Raw genomic sequence first — 15,498 nt, 5'->3', positions numbered from 1 at the left:
GGTCATCTCTTTTGGGAAATGTAACTTGGTTTCACTTAATATCACGATTAGGGCAATGACATTTTACAACTCTGTAAAGTCAGAAATTTAACTCCTAAAAAAGACCGATAAAGTGTAATTATTTTTCTTTTCTGTTTAGCAGCAAAAATAATCCCCCAAATCACAATTTATAGCATTATAGGACATTGATTAGTTTTGTTCCTAGGTTAACAATCTGTACTAACATGTTATTCCCTAGTGACTTTTTAATTCCATTTTTTGTGTTCTTTTTGAATCAGTTTTCTCATTCTGCTAGTTTATTCCTCAATAATAAGGTAAAGAAAACTTGAATGCATGCTCACTTTTTCTATGAGAATTAAGCCAATAATTTGGAAATGACTAGGTAAGAATTGGGCCTCCAACCCTATGCCAAGTACTTCTATAGCAATCACTGCTGTAATGGCTTGTTTGCCTGCCTCTCTGCCAGACTTCTACGGGGTCAGTGAATATTTGTCTTATGCCCCACTGCTGTCTCCAGAACACAGCAAAAGAGTTATTCCAGAGGATGAACTCAACAAAAATTCCTGAATGAGTTTTTTACCCAAATGCCTCAGAGGCCTTTCTCCCATTCTACTCCTTTGTCTGTCACAATCTCAAACTACTGCATCTTTTCAAACTTGACAATGGTTCTCTTCACTACCTGCAGCCTCTTCCAAAAGTATCAACTTATTATCTAATGAAATGATAGGTTTTTCTCTCAATGGCAGACATACAGCAGAGGTTAGTCCTGACAAGATAAAATTCACATCTGCCTGAGCATCAGTAACCTTCAAAAATAAATTTTAATAAAAATCAGTACTACCACTTTGAAGGGGAAAAAATGTCAGTTTTTATTAAGGATAGAAATTGGTTACACAACTAGCATATTATAAGAAGAGTGCTGTTAAGCAAACTCTGAAATGGACAGCCATATGTAAAAACACCTGAAATGCATCCTCTTCTCAAGCAGATACTGTACCTGTCCCTTAAATCAATTAGTACTCAATTTCTATCTGATCAGGGAAGGAGACTCACTATTCTGATCCAGTTCTTTATTGAAAAACTGTTCTATTGGTATTAAATATCTGGTAACAATGAAAGCCTTAGTAGGTATCAAATATAACTCTGCCAGTTATTAATGTATTGATTCAGCTTTAAACGCATCTTATGTGCATACTCTGTAAAAATAGATCTGGTCCTTTAGAAGATATTTCTTTTGTAGCTGACAGAATGCTCAGCTTTGTCAGTAGAGGGCTCCAGAGAAACGTTGCAGGAGAAGAGTCTTGTTCTTGCTTCAGCGTGTTCAATTCGCAGGCCGCCCAGAATCCAGTCCCCCCAGCGCCCAGCTGCAGCAGCAGGGGCGGCTTCTCCAACCTCAGGCCCATGCTCATGGGCAGCCTCCCCCGTGTTCAGCCCGACACGCAAGTCCTCACCAGCACTCGGTGCCTGCGGTGCCACAGTGGCCAGCAGCACCCAGTCACTAGCTGCTCCCTGCAGCAAACCCTTCAGCCATTTTTTAATGGAGCGCCCTCAGCACCCTAGACGATGGATTTCTGGCAAGATCCCCTGGTATAAGCCCTCCCAGCGAGGACTGGCCCTCAGTCCTGGGGGCAGAGGTGGGCTGAAGAGTTCTTCCTTGGGTGCTCTATCTAAACTGCTCCTTACCTCTTTTATTCCTGTAGAGTTCTATTTCCTGCTAGTCAATCCCTCATTATTCCAACCCCCTGTTATAGTTAACAATTTCTTATATTACACTTTCCCTGTTCAAATAACCGTGTGCCTTCTCTCTCCTGAGTGGGCGTGGACTGAGACAAACTCCTAGAAGCAAAATAAGAATGAAGCCCCCTTTTAACTCAAAGATACTTTATTGGGTGCTTGATATAAACAGCAGTTTCCCGTGATAAGTGTTTACCCATACAGAAATGAAATGTCGTATTTAAAATAGGAATTACTTACATATTTGGGATTTAGATGGCTGAGAAAAATGCAAGCACGCAAAGGGTTTTCTTAATCTTTTCTACTGATATAAACAATTCCAATCATCATCAGCATGACCGTTTACTTATGCAAAACATATACATTTTATTATCTTAGGAGGGTCTCTGCAGTGGTCCAACTACTTAAAACGAGCTTAATCCCAAGTTAAATTCAGGGCAGTCAGACAACTCAGTGACGTACAAGCCCTGCCTTGCTTTCTTCACTGAAGAATTTTCAGTCTTTCTTTCATCTTTAAGGGAAGTCTTCTCAATTGTTTAAGACAGACTGTAGACTAATTCTAAAAAAGAGAGAAGCCCAGTATAGTAATGAAGAGCAAGGGCAAGTTACATTACAGCGGGCACTTCAGGTTCCTCGCCTGTGAAAAGGGCATCAGGACCGCACCTGCCTCAGAGTCGCTGTCAGAACCGAATGAATGAAAGGATGTAAAGCCCTTAAAACGATGCCTGGCAAACAGTGTTTGTTATCCTTTGTGTATTAATAAACGTTTCATTTGATTTATTTTTCTCTTAGTTCCATATGTGAAAATGGACTTTAAAAAAATTTTTCAATTACAGTTCGTTTTCAATATTATTTTGTATTAATTCTAGTGTACAGCAGTGGTTAGACAATCATATACTTTACAAAGTGATCTGCCCCAATATTTCCAGTACCCATATTATTATTCTTATCATCCATGGTTTAACTACTCCAATGTTGTTGCTTTATCGATATAATTATAAAGTAAAAGGGGGGATAAAAGGGGAAAAGACACTACACTATATTATTATAACAGGAGAACCAACATTTTACGTAAGCACTCGGTTAGGCTAAATAAAAACTTCCCATATGTCTGGTAGCCTTGTACCAATGGGATTTAACCAAGTAATGATTTAACCTGCATCAAAAATACTTCCCAAGTAGCTTCTCAAGTGACTTTTGCCGGCATTCTTTTATTATTATTATTAATTATTGATTTTTAGAAGCGGGGGAGAGGCATAGATTTGTCGCTCCACCCATTCATGCATTCATTGGTTGATTCCCGTATGTGCCCTGACGGGGCACCGAATCCGAAACCTTGGTGTATGGGGACGATGTCCTAACCAAATGAGCTACCCAGCCAGGGCTTGCCAGCATTCTTATTCTATTTAGAGTAAATGCAAACTTTGTAAATGCTAAGAAATTGCCAATGGCATAATCATCATCTAAACTTCTCATATATTAGAATTAAGACTACTTCTTTTTCTAAGAATTTGTTGTTGCAGAGAAAGTGAGATTTCTTCAAAGTTTAGTGAGATTTTTTTCAAAGTTTTATACCTTAGATATTACCTTTGTGGTCGCATAGACTGGGTTTAACCCTAGCCCCATTTCTTGCCAGCTAGATAAGCTTGGATAAGTTTTTTAACCTCTCCAGATCCTAGTTTCTTCCCCTATAACATGAGGATAGCAATGCCTACAATGAAGGATGGTCGCAAGGATTAAATGAGGGAAAGTGCATAAAGCTAGCATCATGCATGGCATCGTCACTGCTTGGTAAGGAAAAGCAGCAGCCGTTATCATCACTATTGCTGAGATTCTATCACCTAACTGTCTGCCTTAATAATTTCTTGACCTCTTTTTGAAACAAGTAAACATCAGAAGAAGATCCTATAATGTCAATGTGTGTCTCAGAAAAATTAATCAGAACCTGATGGTACCTCCATCTTAGTTGTTCACATGCCAACTTAATATTTCTTTTCTCTCTCTTTTCCTTTCCTTCCAAATCAAATGTCTCTTTTCTAAGCTCAAAGTGAAGGGCATGTGAATGTTTCTCAATATACTCTTTTACAAGTTTTTCATTGTTTGGCTGCAAACCATCTTGAGCATTTTTTATGCAAATTGTGGTAATTTCACCATCCACTCTCTCCTGACATAGCACATGAAATCTTTTCGATGTGGATTCATAAAAGCCTTTCTTTTTCTGGTAAAGGAAAACATCTGTATCAAGAACAAGCGTCTCTCCACATCTAGTAGTCTCAGGCACTGAGGACCTGGGTGACTCCAAAGAGTTACTACTTCTCTGTAGACTCCTTCTGGGACTCTGTCTATTCCACTTTTTCTCCTCATTGATAAAACTCCCATTTTTTTCTAACAAAGAACTTGCTTTTAATAGCAAAAACTCATGGAGCTTCTTGATGGCCAGAAATGATCCTTGAACGGAGATTCTTCCATTGTGTTCCAAAGGACGGAAGCATAAACTTGGAAGTTTCCTTTTCAGGTCCTTCACCAGACTTTCCAGAGGGACTTGGCACCGAAAAATGGAGAGATCCAGATTAGCACATACAGAGCTGAAAACCTACAATTAAAGAGAGAGAGAAATTAAAACAGCACTGTGTAGTGGAGCAGACGACATAAACACATTCTTTTTCTGCCACTGTCTCTGCAGCAGTTGCCCTAAACCAGCCCCCAATTCCCTAACAGACTGACTTCTTGTGCCACAGCAGCCCATCAAAGGGATCCCACAGCCCCATAGAGCCCACAATGTTCACCTTGGGACTCATGGTCCCTCGCTGCATTCCCCAAAACAGCTGGTCGAACTGGTCGAATATTTTTTAGAGGTAGAATGCTTTTTCAAAACAAAATCTTAAGCAGAATCCATAGGTATACACTTTTCTGGTTCTGCTCTGAGGATAGGAGTCCCCCTAAAGAAGCCTCAAGTTTGAAATGCATCAGATGGCTGCACAGAACCCTGGGTTTCTTACCAAATAAAGGTTTAAACCAATGCTTTGAATTTTAACTTTTCTTCTGATTTTTTCCTTTCCTGCACCTTCAAAGTTTCTTTTTTAATGTTCATGCTAATTGGGTTTTTGCTTTTTTCCCCAAAATAAGCCTTTAGGTAGATACCTGACATCATCCATGAGAGTATAAAAAGCTCACTATCACTTTAAAAGCATCAAGTGAAACATATAGAAACATAAAAGCAAATCAGGCAGGAACCAAAAATGTTAAGACATGGGTTTGGCCTTTAACACTGACTCAGGTTAGGGAGTCTGCGTTTTCTTTCCTAGAAGCCATGAGGTAACAGTGCTTTGTTCTCCTACGTATGGAACACTATGCAGAAGAAATGGGGTCCAGGACTACCCGCAGGCCTTCAGCATCACACCTTACCTTCTCACTGAAATGAGAGACTGTGAGTTGAATGGGTCCAACCTTCTCTGCCAGATTGTGTTTCTTTTTTCTGATGACATTCTCTGCAACTAAGTGTAAACAATGCGGTCAGAAGTGTTGGTGGCCTGATACACTAATAATTATTTTAATTAATAATAATAGAAATGTTCAACTCTGTTATTTAGAATGCCTAAGTTTTTTTCTACATTTTTCCTCTAAATTCAACTTTTAAATAGTTTTCTTTCTACTTTATTACATTAAAATTCATTTATGTGTAAATATGATCCTAATCATACTTTAAAAAATACACATAGGCATATATATATGAATAGAAAACACACACCTAAATTCACTCTGTTCGTTATAGCAGGAAGAGGCCTCATCTTCTTAAATCCGGGGTGCCACACTGTCCTGCTTTTCCTCTAATTCAGCCTCCTTTGCTAATTCTCCCCCTCTTCCCATCTTCTAGATCTTGTGCATGCCTACACCTCAGGCCTCATACCTCATGCTAACCTACACCCACCCCCTGGGTGATCCACGGATTGAGGTACTATTTCTACATATATCACCTGATTTTTTTTAATCCTCACCCAAAGACATGCTTAGAGAAAGGAACAGGGAGGGTCAGGGAAAGGGAGAAACATCGATGTGAGAGCAAAACATCAATAGGCTGCCTCCTGCATGCCCAGTACCAGGGATCGAGCCTGCAACCCGGGCATGAGCCCCGACTGGGAATTGAACTGCAACCTTTTGGTGCCAGGGACAACATCCAACCAAATGAGCCACACCGGTCAGGGCTATTTTCACATATATTCTTACTAGTGCAATATTATGCCACTTTTATATTCAGAACAGAATGCTTTTTAAAGCGACTTTAAACTTTACCAATCCCATGATTCATTTTAATGAAATTCTATTTTCAATTTTATTACAGATGTATTTCTAAGATTACAGAAATTTGATTTGGAAATACCTTCTTTTTCTTTGAATGTTACATATGCAACTCCCTTGGTTCCTGTTGGATACATCACATCTTCAACAACTCCGCCCTCATTCTTAATATCTTGGAAGTGACTCTTCAGTAATAAGGTCAGTGCTAGATCATTATAAAGGCCAACCGGCAGACCAGCAACTACAACCGTTCTTTCAGAAGCTTTGGATTCCTTGACATTCAAAACTGATGCCTGTAAGAGAAACAGTAGGATGCTCTTTAAAATATGTAAGATTCTACTTAATATAAGCAACATAACACCCCAGTGGGAGAGGTTATTTTATTCAACAAACGTACCAGTGCAGGTAATTAGATACTTTACATGATAGATGATAGATAGGTAGGTAGGTAGGTAGATGATGATAGATGATTGATGATGATAGATAGATGATAGATAGATGATGATGATAGATAGAGAGAGATGATGATAGATAGATAGATAGATAGATAGATAGATAGATAGATGATTGATGATAGATAGATAGATAGATAGATAGATAGATAGATAGATAGATAGATGATAGATAGATGATAGATAGATAGATAGATGATAGATAGATGATAGACAGATAGATGATAGATATAGATAGATGATAGATAGATAGATATAGATAGATGATGATAGATAGATAGATAGATAGATAGATGATAGATAGATAGATAGATAGATAGATGATTGATGATAGATAGATGATAGATAGATAGATATAGATAGATAGATAGATGATAGATAGATGATAGATAGATAGATAGATAGATAATAGATAGATTAGATAGATAGATACATAGATAGATGATAGAGATAGATAGATGATAGATAGATGATAGATAGATGATAGATAGATAGATAGATAGATAGATAGATAGATAGATAGATAGATGATAGATAGATAGATATAGATAGATGATAGATAGATGATAGATAGATAGATAGATAGATAGATAGATAGATAGATAGATAGATAGAGATAGATGATAGATAGACAGATAGATAATAGATAAAAGATAGAGGGATAGATCCTTGCCTCACACCATATACCAACATAAACTGTGAATTTGAAAGTTAAATGAAAAAAGTGAACCCTTTAATTTTTTATACATTGAAAACATTGGTTAATATTTGTCTGATTTTAGGAAGGCCTAAAAATAATGGAAATCACAAAGGGAAAGATCAAGAGAAACACATTTGAATTAAAATTTTAATTAAAAATGTAAATTATACAGAAAAAGCCAAGCTAACCACAAAATATGGTAGTTTTGGGATGGCTGTATGTTTTGAGAGTAGAGTTCAAAGAACAAAGCCAATAAGAAACACATCCCCTACATTTTTTTGGTCAGAATCAGGAAAAAGTCACCATAAAAAAATAAAACCTTGGCAATAATACTGGGGCTGCAATGGAGTAAATCCTGCCTTCAAGCACATATCTGAGATGGAATTGAACCATTAGGAGTATGCCATGGCAGACCCTGCCACCACTCTGGGCACAAAGTACCAGCTACACCTAGATCCTTCCCTGGGCTTCTGTTAAATATCTTAATTTGTTCCTCCGTCTATTTAGGGAAATGGACCCACAAGCTTCCTCCAATGCTTATAGGCTTATAGGCAGTCTAGCCTGATTGTACCAGAGCTCAGACATAATCTATGCTAACTTAACCCAGGAACGACAGCATGTCTCAAGAGCCTGAGTAATGGTTAACAGATCACAAAGATGTTTGGGGCTCTCAGTTGAAAGAACTCTGTACTCAGAGTAAGACTCCACTGGGGATAGGCAAACTACTTCTGACCTCCCAGGTCAAGAAGATAGCCTAAGTACACACACAGTGTCCTGTCCATCCCAGAGACACCTTAAAATTAAAGTAAAAAATAAATAAGTAAATAAACCCAGTTAAGGGGAGCAATACACACAGGACAGATTTCAACAATCTGGAAGACTGAAAATACAGAGAAATATATGGGAAGATAAGGCAGAGGGAAAGATCTAACCCAGAATAAGGAAAAGGGGTTGCAGTGAAAAGGAGACGAACTTCATGGCAGAAACTCAGAAATGAAAAAGGGACAAAAATGGAAAGAGCAGTAGAAAGACTTTGGCAAAACAACTGCTTCAGTTGTCTCCTCACATTCCCAGATGTGTACACACACACACACACACACACACACACACACACACACACTACAATGCAGGCAGCTGAGCGACAACCTGGGGGGGTGGAAACTCGAGGATTATTTTGCTTTAAAAAAACAACTGAATGAACACTCTACAGAGAATCTGACCTGCAGGTGTGGGTGCTGGCACCCCAGGGCAAGTCCCCCCCCCACTTTCTGGCGTTGGAAGGGGACTCAGCCTAAAGATCATAAGTAAACTAGCATTCTGTGATTTGGAGTACATTATGGAACAGCAGAGAAAGAGAGAGGGAGAGGGGGAGGCGGAGGGGGAGGGAGAGGGGGAGAGAGAGGGAGAGGGAGAGGGACTCAGCCTAAAGATCATAAGTAAACTAGCATTCTGTGATTTGGAGTACATTATGGAACAGCAGAGAAAGAGAGAGGGGGAGGGGGAGGGGGAGGGGGGAGGGGGAGGGGGGAGGGGGAGGGGGAGGGGGAGGGGGGAGGGGAGGGGGGAGGGGGAGGGGAGGGGGGAGGGGGAGGGGAGGGGGAGGGGAGGGGGAGGGGGGAGGGGGGAGGGGGAGGGGGAGGGAGAGGGGGAGGGGGAGGGGAGGGGGAGGGGAGGGGGAGGGGGGAGGGGGGAGGGGGAGGGGAGGGGGAGGGGGAGGGGGAGGGGGAGGGGGAGGGAGAGGGAGAGGGAGAGGGAGAGGGAGAGGGAGAGGGAGAGGGAGAGGGAGAGGGAGAATCCATTTGACACAACTACTAGGAACATTTTCCTGTAAGTGGAAAAAGGAAAAATACACGACATTGGACCAAAAGGAGACAAAGGAATCACAGCACAATATTACACCCTGCTATACACTGTATTTACTGTTTGCATAATAATCACTCTTATTAGTTTTAACTTTTAGACTAATTCTGTTAAGTCTTCAAAATACCAAAGGCTTAAATATGATTACAGAATAAAATAGCAACACTCTACCCTGTCAATGTAGAATAAAGGCAGACTAACAGAAGTTAAGGAAAAGACAGGAAGGAGAATAATCTACTCTAACAGCACAGGGAACCCTGTAATACCACCTAAGTTCTAAGTATATTATGGAAATCTACAAAAGTAATCCAGAGCAGAGTTTAAAATAATAGTAAAACTCTCGAACTTGGAAAGTGAGAAAAATCAGAGGTTACTTGAGTGAAATTTTCATTTATCATAGTAGAAATTCAATAGCAAATGAGTCAGTGATGACTATCCCCAGGATATGCACTCTCTCAGCACCTCTTTGGAGTTTCAGCTGGTAACTGTTAAAATGAGGTGGTAAAAACATACCTGTCAGTGAGTGTGCAATTGAATTTCTTAGAATATATAGTATCTGGTCAACCAGTTAACCAACTAACAAATATTTAAGCATGTGTTCTATGCTTAGATATATGCTGGGTACCATATATCTGGGCATGGCTCAGAGGTTGAGCATCGACCTAGGATCCAGGCGATCGGGGTTCGATTCCCAGTCAGGGCACATGCCCGGGTTGCGGGCTCGATCCCCAGTCGGGGGCATGCAGGAGGCAGCCGATCAATGACTCTCTCATCATTCATGTTTCTATCTCTCTCTCCCTCTCCTTTCCTCTCTCTGAAATCAATAAAGATACATTAAAAAAAAAAAAAAAAGAGAGACCTCTACCTTATTGATGAGAGGGAGACACTTGCATAAGTCATTTCAACAGAGCTTGGTAGGCACAAAACAGAGGGAGATCTATTTCTCTACAAGAGGAAACAGACCAATGCCCAATAATTTGAGGACACAGCATCATTCACAATAAAAATGCTAAAATACACAATAAATGACATACAGGATTAGGAAGCAAGATTAATTCTGGCTAACAAAGTCAGAAACCCTTCATGAGAGAGAGGCCTTGAAAGCTGATGTCAAATTTTAATTAATGATTCAATTTAATTAAAAATACAAAAGGAAAGTTCACAGCAAAAGCAAAAGGACAAGAGAGAGGAATGGGGAATGAAAATGGTTCATGTTGAGACACATTAAACAAAGGGAGTGTCTCCTGAAAAGAAAACCCATAATTTATTGACTGATTACTGTGGGAGAAACTTTTTTTTTAATCCTTAGCTGAGGATATGTTTTAATTCATTTCTGAGAGAGAGACATTGACGAGAGAAACAGTGATTGGTTGTCTACATGCCCTGACCGGAAATCGAACCCTCAACCTAGGTAAGTGCCCTGACCAGAATCGAATCCAAAACCTTTTCTTGTACGAGAGGATGCTCCAACCAACTGAACCACCCAGCCAGGGCTAGGAGGTACTTTTAATGGAGGAAAACAGTTTCTTAAAATACTCAGGGACAAGTAGATTGCACAGGAAACAGTAAAAATATATAAAAGTCTTCCTCCATCCTAGCTGCAAGTGGTAAGATGTAATTATCCCAAAATAGGTCTTCCTAGCAGAGGAAAAAATGACAAAAGAGATTTGTCCGATTTTCAAGGAATTTTACTTCACAGGAGATTTGTCTTTGTTACTATACATCTGGCTCTGAGAGTTCACACCGACTTCAATGGGTAAATGACTAGTGAATTAGCTTCCTTTTTGCTCTTCCTCAATGCCAAAGAAAAACCTTCAATCAATTTAAGTTCAGAAAATCTCACTTCACCTCTGCCCTCATCAATACTAATACCATACAGTATTTCTTTATTCAAGTGTCTACATTTAATTTATCTTGGAAATCAAAGGGACTTCTCCCTAATAGCTATTAATCTCTTCTATCCCCAATAAGGAAGAGAGATGTCTCTGGAGGCAGGATTTTGAAACAAGAGCAGCATTTTAGCCAAGACGTATTAAGGTGATGGCATTTTCCCTGCATCAGCGATATATTTTAAGAGATTTCTGACCATCCTATATGAAACCAAATGATATAAAGAACAACCGTCAGTTTATTTTTGTAAGTAAATCATTGGGGGGAAAGAATTATTTCCGTTCGTGGCATCTGTTTCTATTTCTTGCCTTAAAGCCAGTTTCTTTTCCCTGACGTTGCCTTTGCTGTAGCCCAGTCAACAAAACCGGTACTTGCCCCTCCCACTGCTCTGGCATTTCGGGACCCTGACATTTCTAACCAAGAATTAAGGGCCCTGCCACAGCTTTGCAGCGCTGGATGGAGGGCACAGGAAAGGCTGCCTCTTTGCCACTGCTCTCGGTGGCTAGCGCCGAGGGTGGAAACACAGAGCCCCGTCTAAAGAGCTAAGGCCACACGAGAGAAAATGCGGACGAGGCTGCGATCTGCTGCTTCCCCAACCTGGGTCCTTGGGGAGTCCCTGCTGCAGTCAGCCTTTCCTGTGCAAAACGAAACAGAGGCCTCCAGTCCTGGGGGCTCTCGCCGCTCTCGTTCACCAAAGCGGGGGATGGTGGAGCCCTAACACTGCCTTCGAAGCGACTCCTCGACGGGACGGCTGCGTCCCCGGCGACAGTGCGCTGGGGGCCGGAGGTGGCCCGTGGGAGCCGAGCCTCCCGCAGAGCCCGCCGCCAACTGCAGGACGCGCAGCGCTCCCGCGCGGGCACACGCGGGGGCAGGCGGGGCGCGCTCGGCGGCCGGGGCGGCCCCGGGGCGGGTCTGCTCGCCCCCTCCCCGACCCCCTCCAGGTCAGCCCCGCACCCCCGCTCGCCCCCACCAGGCTCCGCGACCTTCCGGGGGACCGGGACGACCCTGCCCTGCGAAATGCAAAGCAAAAGCAACTTGCCATGGCGGAGGAGAGGCGCCCACGGCGGCGGCGGGGCCGGAATCCAGCCGGGCGCGGGCTGCGGGGCGCGCGCAGGTTTGGGTTTCGGTTTCGGTTTTATTTTCTCGCTCGCTCGGAGACAAAGAGAAACTAGGCTGCCGCTCCGCCCCACCCGTTGGTCAGCGGCCTCACAGCCTCGGGGTGGGAGCTCGGACCCGGACGGGCTGCTGCAGCGCCGGCCAGGATGCGCTCGGCAGTTTCACAGCTTTTGAAACCCTGCGGGAGTAAAGCCAGAAATCCCCCCTGGGGAATTTGGGGATTCCCGGGGTCTGTCCTGTGCTCAGTGAAAACTGGTCGTCCTTCCAAAGCCCTCATTAACCCCCTTCTCACCACAGCACACCAGTGGCTCCTCTTTGTCACCTGCCCAGCCCAGGGCCAGTCGCCGACCACAGCCGCGTGTGCAGGGCACAGAATGAAAAGCGCACTGGCCCTGCCCGCAGGGAGCTCACCGTCCTGACCGCGCCAAGCCGGGACGCCTGAGTCGGGCACCTACGGGGACCCAGAGCATCGACGTGCACGGCTTCCAAGTCAGAGGGGATGAAGAAGAGCAAATGTCTGGCAAATAGGAAGCAGCTCAGTTTCACTCCTAAGTAAAGAAATACACATTGAAATCATGAGGTCCCTTTTTTCTACAATTAAGATTGGCAAAAACTAAGGTGTGCTAATACCCGGCGTTAGCCAGAGTGCCAGGCAGTACCAGCGCTGCTGCAAGCCTAGATAGGTGCCAACATTTCTAAGGATTTTGGCCCCTTTCAGAATGTAAAATGAAAAAAAAGAAAAAATGCACATTTATTTCCTTAGTTAGCAATTTCACTAAACTTCTTATAGTGCACAAGGGGGACTAAGATATTGTGTAGACACTTTAGTTGTGTGTTACTTGTAATACACACAGTTGTTTTAAAAACTGGGATCCACCCAGTTAAACCGTGAATAAAACTATTTACTATATGGCCAATGTTACATCTAAGGCTATAAAGATTGTAAAACAAAATGAGATTTATATGTAATTCCCCAATTTATATTTTATCTTCAGATTCCTATACCTAAATGCTCATTTAAATGTCTCATAAGCATGTGAAATTTAACAAGGCCAAGCAGAACTCTCCTTCCTCCCTTTCTTCCCCCTCAGTAAAGAGTTGCACTACCCACCTAGGAGCTCAAGTGCATGACTCACTGGTGTTCCTCAATTTCTCTTTTCCTTAGCTCTATTAGTACATTCCCTGAGCCCACAGCACAGCCTCTCCAACTCCACCTCTACCCTCCAGATCAAGTCCCACATCCTGCCTTGTTCCCCTTCAGTTCATTCTAGATACCACACCCAGGATGATTTTATATATATATGTATATGTATATTTTAAGATTTTTAAAAAATTGATTCTTAGAAAGGAAGGGGGAGAGAGAGAGAAACATTGATGTGAGAGCAGAACATTGATTGGCTGCCTCCTGCACGCCCCCTACCGGGGATCCAGCTGGCAACCCAGGCATGTGCACTGAACAGGAATGAAACCAGCAACCTTTTGGTGCACAGCATGATGCCCAACCAACAGCCACACTGGCCAGGGCAGGATGATGATTTTTAAATACAAATCAGCTTTGGGTCCTGTTTAAACACTTCATTGTTTTCCCATTGCACTTTAAATAAAATGTACCTTCCTCACCTGGAAAACAAAACCACCTGATCTGTTTTCTCTGGCCAGCTCTCCCAACACTGTCCTCCCTGCCTCTGTTCCAACTGCACAAACATCTCACCTGGGCGCTCTTCCTGGCCTTGGTTCTATTTCTTGGCCTGGAGACCTCCTGCCTGATCCCCACTCAACTCACTGCTTTCTGTCATTGGAGTCTTAGCTCATATGACCCCTCTTCAGAAAGACTATCTGATCACCCAGTTTAAATTTGTTCCCCCAGTTAATTGTCATTCCATCATCCTGTCATTACATCTTAATAGCACTCACCTCTTTCTAAAAATATCTTCATATATTTGTTTTTTCTTGCTTGTCCCCCCCCATGATAGTTGTTAGTACTGTTCACCAATATGCCTTGTTCTCCAGTCAGTCCCATTGGAGGGATAACCCTTCCTCACGCACTGTTTGAGGTCAGGCATGGTCATATGCTTCAGGCAGTCAATGAAATGTGAAAAAAATTGACCTGTCTCATACATTTGGGTGGAAGGATATCATTGCAAGCGCTTGAGTCTCCCAGGCTGTCTTCTTTGCCTGGGTGCTCACGTATTGAAGAGAACATGCGTCACTGAGCCAACACATAGAATACAATTGCACTAAGGAGTTACCTGGCTGCATCACAAAAGTTACATGAATAAAAAATAAAACTTTGAAGTTTTAAGCCACCGACTTTTTTCAACAATATTACCTAGCATACCCTGACTAATAAATCCCACTGCAGAGATAGAATGCCATGAAAATATTTGCAAATCACATATCTGATAAGGTATTTGTATCCAGAATATACAAATAACTCTTACAATTCGAAAATATGAAGACAATACAATGGGCAAAAATTTAATAGACATTTTTAAAAATATATTTTTGTTGATTTTAGAGAGACGAAGGGAGAGGGAAAGAGAGATAGAAACATCAGTGATGAGAGTCATTGCTCTTTTGCCTCCTGCACGCCCCCTGCTGGGGATCAAGCCTGAAACCCAGGCATGTGCCCTGACCAGGAATCAAACCTCTATCTCCTGGATCCTAGGTCGATGCTCAACCACTGAGCCATGTCAGCCAAGCTGAATAAATATTTTATCCAAGAAGATACATTAATGGATAATATGCACATGACAATGTGCTCAACATCATTAAAAAAAAATGTAAATTAAAGCCACAATGAGAAACCACTCCCTGACACACATTGTCAAGAATATGGAGAAATGAGAACTCTCATACGTGATAGGAAAGTAAAATGTGACAGCCACCTTTTTAAACAGTTTAGCAGTTTCTTAAAACCTTAAGGATAAGTTTACCATATAACCAAGAAATTCACGCTTAGGTAACCGAGTGAAATGAAGACACGTCCAAACAAAGACTTACATGCAAATGCTAATAACATTATACATAACAGTCGTGAAGTGGAAGTAACCCAAATGGCCATCAATTACTTAAAGGATGAGCCAAATGCAGTTATATGTATATAGTATATACAACATGACACTATTCAGCAATAAAAAGGAGTGAAAGACTGATACATGCTACAACAAAGATGAAGTTCAAAACATCATGTGAAGTGAAAGAAACCAGACCCAAAGGCCCCGTGTTGTACAATTCCATTTAACCAGAAAAGACAAGTACATGAAGAGAGAAAGTAGAAAAGTGGTGGCTTGCTGGAGGCGGGAACAAAGATGAACTGCAAATGAACATGAGCACCGTAACACAAGTGGGGATCCTTTCGGGGCATAATGAGGGATCTAGAGTTAGTGGGGAAGCAGATCTACCCATCTGTGCCATTGAACCGAACGTAGAGCAACTCTCAACCTTGTA

At 42.0% G+C, this 15,498-nt stretch overlaps 1 protein-coding gene across 1 annotated transcript; it reads right to left on the bottom strand.

Annotated features, from left to right (window-relative positions):
• Window positions 1-1,864: 1,864 nt before the first annotated feature.
• Window positions 1,865-12,442, bottom strand: RBM43 (RNA binding motif protein 43). Its single transcript, XM_081141694.1, has 4 exons — window positions 11,972-12,442; window positions 6,113-6,323; window positions 5,140-5,228; window positions 1,865-4,327 (listed from the first exon to the last, which is right to left on the bottom strand). Exons 1-4 carry the CDS (start codon window positions 11,972-11,974, stop codon window positions 3,572-3,574), a joined length of 1,059 nt encoding a protein of 352 aa, XP_080997820.1. The 5' UTR covers window positions 11,975-12,442; the 3' UTR covers window positions 1,865-3,571.
• Window positions 12,443-15,498: the final 3,056 nt, after the last annotated feature.

This window comes from Miniopterus schreibersii (assembly GCF_964146895.1).
Source record: "Miniopterus schreibersii genome assembly, chromosome: 7".
NCBI lineage: Eukaryota > Metazoa > Chordata > Mammalia > Chiroptera > Miniopteridae > Miniopterus > Miniopterus schreibersii.
The sequence above is the reverse complement of the archived record's forward strand: the minus strand, read 5'-3'. Positions and strand labels throughout refer to the sequence as shown.